General features: G+C 49.3%; 1 protein-coding gene across 1 annotated transcript in view; it reads left to right on the top strand.

Annotated features, from left to right (window-relative positions):
- PLBD2 (phospholipase B domain containing 2) overlaps nucleotides 1-3,338 on the top strand; it is a 29,047-nt gene that overhangs the window by 22,826 nt on the left and 2,883 nt on the right. The window contains exons 9-10 of the mRNA XM_015410651.1: nucleotides 426-497; nucleotides 2,463-2,615. Of these exons, the coding sequence (XP_015266137.1) occupies nucleotides 426-497; nucleotides 2,463-2,615 (225 nt within the window). The remainder of the gene's footprint in view (nucleotides 1-425; nucleotides 498-2,462; nucleotides 2,616-3,338) is intronic.

The following is a 3,338-nucleotide window of genomic DNA, read 5'->3' as shown; positions in this document are numbered from 1 at the left end:
CCTAATTGTCCTGAGAGTCAGCTGGACCCAAACTCTGTTGCTGCTCTCCTTCAGTCTGGACTAGTCACTGTGGGAAGCCGGTAGACTATCTCTGTGCATGTGCAGACTTCAGCCAGCCACCCAGTTGCCTGCTTGCCATCTGGCTACCTCCTCTGCCCTGATACTTCCTGCTTCTCCATCTGTGGGGAGGTTGGGCTACGCAGCTACAGATGTGTGTGTCAGACATTTTCTTTTTTAGCATGTCCAGACTTCAGCCAGCCACCCAGTTGCCTGCTTGCCATCTGGCTACTTCCTCTGCCCTGATACTTCCTGCTTCTCCATCTGTGGAGAGGCTGGGCCTTGCTACAGACATTTTATTTTTTAAAAAAATGGCTGTTTTTCAAACCCTAACAATTTCCCCGGTTTTTCTTTCTTTTTCTCTCTAGCGGGATGATGGTTGTGGACGACAAGACCCAGGAGCTGTATCAGCAGGGTTACTGGGCAAGCTACAATGTGCCGTAAGGATCCCCTTGGCTCTCGCCTCCCCTCCCCTTCCATTGGTTGTTGCCTCTTCAGCTTTCTTGGCAGGGAAAAGCAACTTTGCTTTCTGGGCTGGGGGGCAACAGGGGCTGAGCAGGAGCTGTGCAAACGGGTTTCAGAGGTTGGCAGCCTTTCACCCTCTGGCCCTGTTCTCTCTCTGCATAAGATCTACATTGAACCAAAGTTCTGTCCCGTGCGACGGCCTCTTCAGCAGGTGCCCCTGGGATGCCAGAGTGAATGACAAGGAGTACAGTGCTGGAAATGGAGAAGAAGATATAATTGATATGGTCCCTTTTCATCTGGGGCTGGAAGTCTGGGCCAGATTTACAGTACCATCTTTAGTCTCCTAGCCCCTTTAAAAGGGTATATCTCTGCTCAGGGTTGCAGGGTTAACCCAAATCTGATGGGAATAACCTTCCCATCTTGTTTGTCCTCATTGTCTGGTAATTCAGAAATTAACTGCTCCTGGATTTGGAACTTCCCTCTGTTGTTGCTGCTGCTGTCACAGCTATCAGGCATAGACAGAGGATGAAGATCCATCTTCAGAGATGGTGGCTATGGCAATATTTTTTGATGATAATTTCTGTAAAAGCCTATTTTCTCTCCTTTTTGCTATGCCACCTTCCCTTTCTCTGCCTCACCCATCAGCTCAAGTGTGCACCCTCAAGCCTTCTAGTCCTCCACTTTCACACCAGAACATCATAGAAATCTCGCTCTGATGGAAGTTTTACTCATAAATGTGTGAGAGCCGTTCCATAGGTTGAGGCTTTCCTACATGCATATTTATGCTCCAAGGATGTGGCTTAGAGCCCTAGTCTGGGGGCTGCATTTTGCTCCACAGCAGTTGTCCCCATAGGCAAAGGAGAGGGGGCTGCATTGACAGTAGTGGTTGTCTGGAAGTCCTTCCCTCTGCCACTTGCATAGCTCTGCAGAGTCCCCCCTCCCCAACATCCCCATTTCGCGTTGAGGAAGGCAGGAAAACAAGGCTCTGTGATGGTTTCAGCAAGGCTTGGTGATGGTTTCTGTACCAGGTAATAATTGGCCTTCACCTGCTGTCTATGCCTCTATGGCCCCGGTCACACAGCAAAGTTGCTGCGGGAGAGGCACAGGAGTCACGCGGATTTTCCGGGCGCGATCTCACCCCAACATCTGGGAAGCACAGTGCTCCCGTGGCGAACCCGTGGCTCCCTGCCAAAGGTGTGGAGTTAAAAATTAGTACCTACGAGGTACTAGTTTCCTGAAACCGCGGGCCAAGGGCGGGTGTCTGATCGTGTTCCCGGTGGACTTAGGTGGCATCCGGCGCCCGCCGCTGTTCGTCTCCACAGGTTGCGCAACAGCGCCCAACAGCGCATGTGCACAAAGAGTGATTGCTAGTGCAATCGCACGGCGCTCCTTCTGTGCCGCGCTGCAGGATACCCGTCTGATCGGCATTTCCCCCGAACCACGGGACCTCGACCGGGATGTGTGCTCGAGCAGCCGTGCGTTAGTTTCCTCCAGGGCAATTAGCCACGCCTCCCCCCCGCGATATCCGGCCCGTGTGACTGGGGCCTCTGATTGCTTTCCACAGAGTATTTTAGCACCAAGTCCTACTGAAAATGTTTGTGTATCTGTATGCATGTGCCAGAGCCCACCTGTGAATGCATACCTATTTAGGCATGTAGTTCTGTGAACAGCTGCTGTGTGCCATGCTCGTGTTCCAGTTTCACCAGCTCTGATACCTGGTAATGTAAGAGTCCAGTAGCACCTTAAGGACTAACAAAATTTGTGGTAGGGTATGAGCTCATACCCTACCACAAATTTATCTCGTCTTTAAGGTGCTACTGGACTCTTACTTTTTTCTGCTGTTACAGACAGACTAGCACAACTACCCATCTTGATCTACCTGGTAAAGTGGGATGGAAGTCTTCCAACCATATCTGAGTGACTTATTTCTCCACTCCTAGGTACTTTAAAGAGATCTTCAATGCCAGCGGCCTTCCTGGGCTGGTGAAGAAGTATGGCGACTGGTTCACCTATGACAAAAACCCCAGAGCCCAGATATTCCGGCGCAACCAGACTCTCGTTAGGGACATGGGCTCTATGATTCGACTCATGCGGTGAGATATTTGCTGATGCTGGCTGCTGTGGGTTGGGATTTGCATCATGGTGCTTCAGAGTACTTCCTGGGTTTCCTCCATCTTTCTTGAAATCTTTCCCAAGCCTGCTTTGCTGCATTGTTTTGTAAAAGATCTCAGCAAGGCTAGGGTTGCAGCCATGTGGACCAGAAAATCTGGATTTTCCTGGCCCCACTCACATTGGTGCCCTTTCCCGTGCCCCAGTTCCCTGCAGTGGCCATTTTCCCACCACCAACCACCAAGGGCCTCTTTTAAAAAATTGGCAATTGGCAATTAACTTATTGGTATAGCATTATGATGTTATAACAATCTGTCTGTTAGGTTCTACAAACTCTACAAAGTAAGTCTTTAGGCCTTTTTGTTGCAGTGATATTGTATCATATTTCTGCAATGAAATGGGCGAGACACTTAACTTTTTTAAAAATGAAAAGTGGTAATTCAGAGAACCACACAGATGGCTACAACATTATAATGCTATAACAATATGGTCATTACCAGCCTTGTGGAAGCCACGTTTCCACTGTAATGTATCAGTAGCCTCAGCAGTAACAGGGAAACCACACAAGTCCGTTGCTGTGTAGAAGACGCCTATGTGTCCATCATAACAATGAGGAGGGCTGATTCCACAGACGAATTCTGCACAGTGTCAGAAGTGTCTGCTTGCCTCATCTGCTTCTTCATTTATTCTGATGGTGCAGGGAAAGA

This window comes from Gekko japonicus, unplaced genomic scaffold (genome assembly GCF_001447785.1).
Source record: "Gekko japonicus isolate JY-2015 unplaced genomic scaffold, Gekko_japonicus_V1.1 scaffold4532, whole genome shotgun sequence".
Lineage (NCBI taxonomy): Eukaryota > Metazoa > Chordata > Lepidosauria > Squamata > Gekkonidae > Gekko > Gekko japonicus.
The sequence above is the reverse complement of the archived record's forward strand: the minus strand, read 5'-3'. Positions and strand labels throughout refer to the sequence as shown.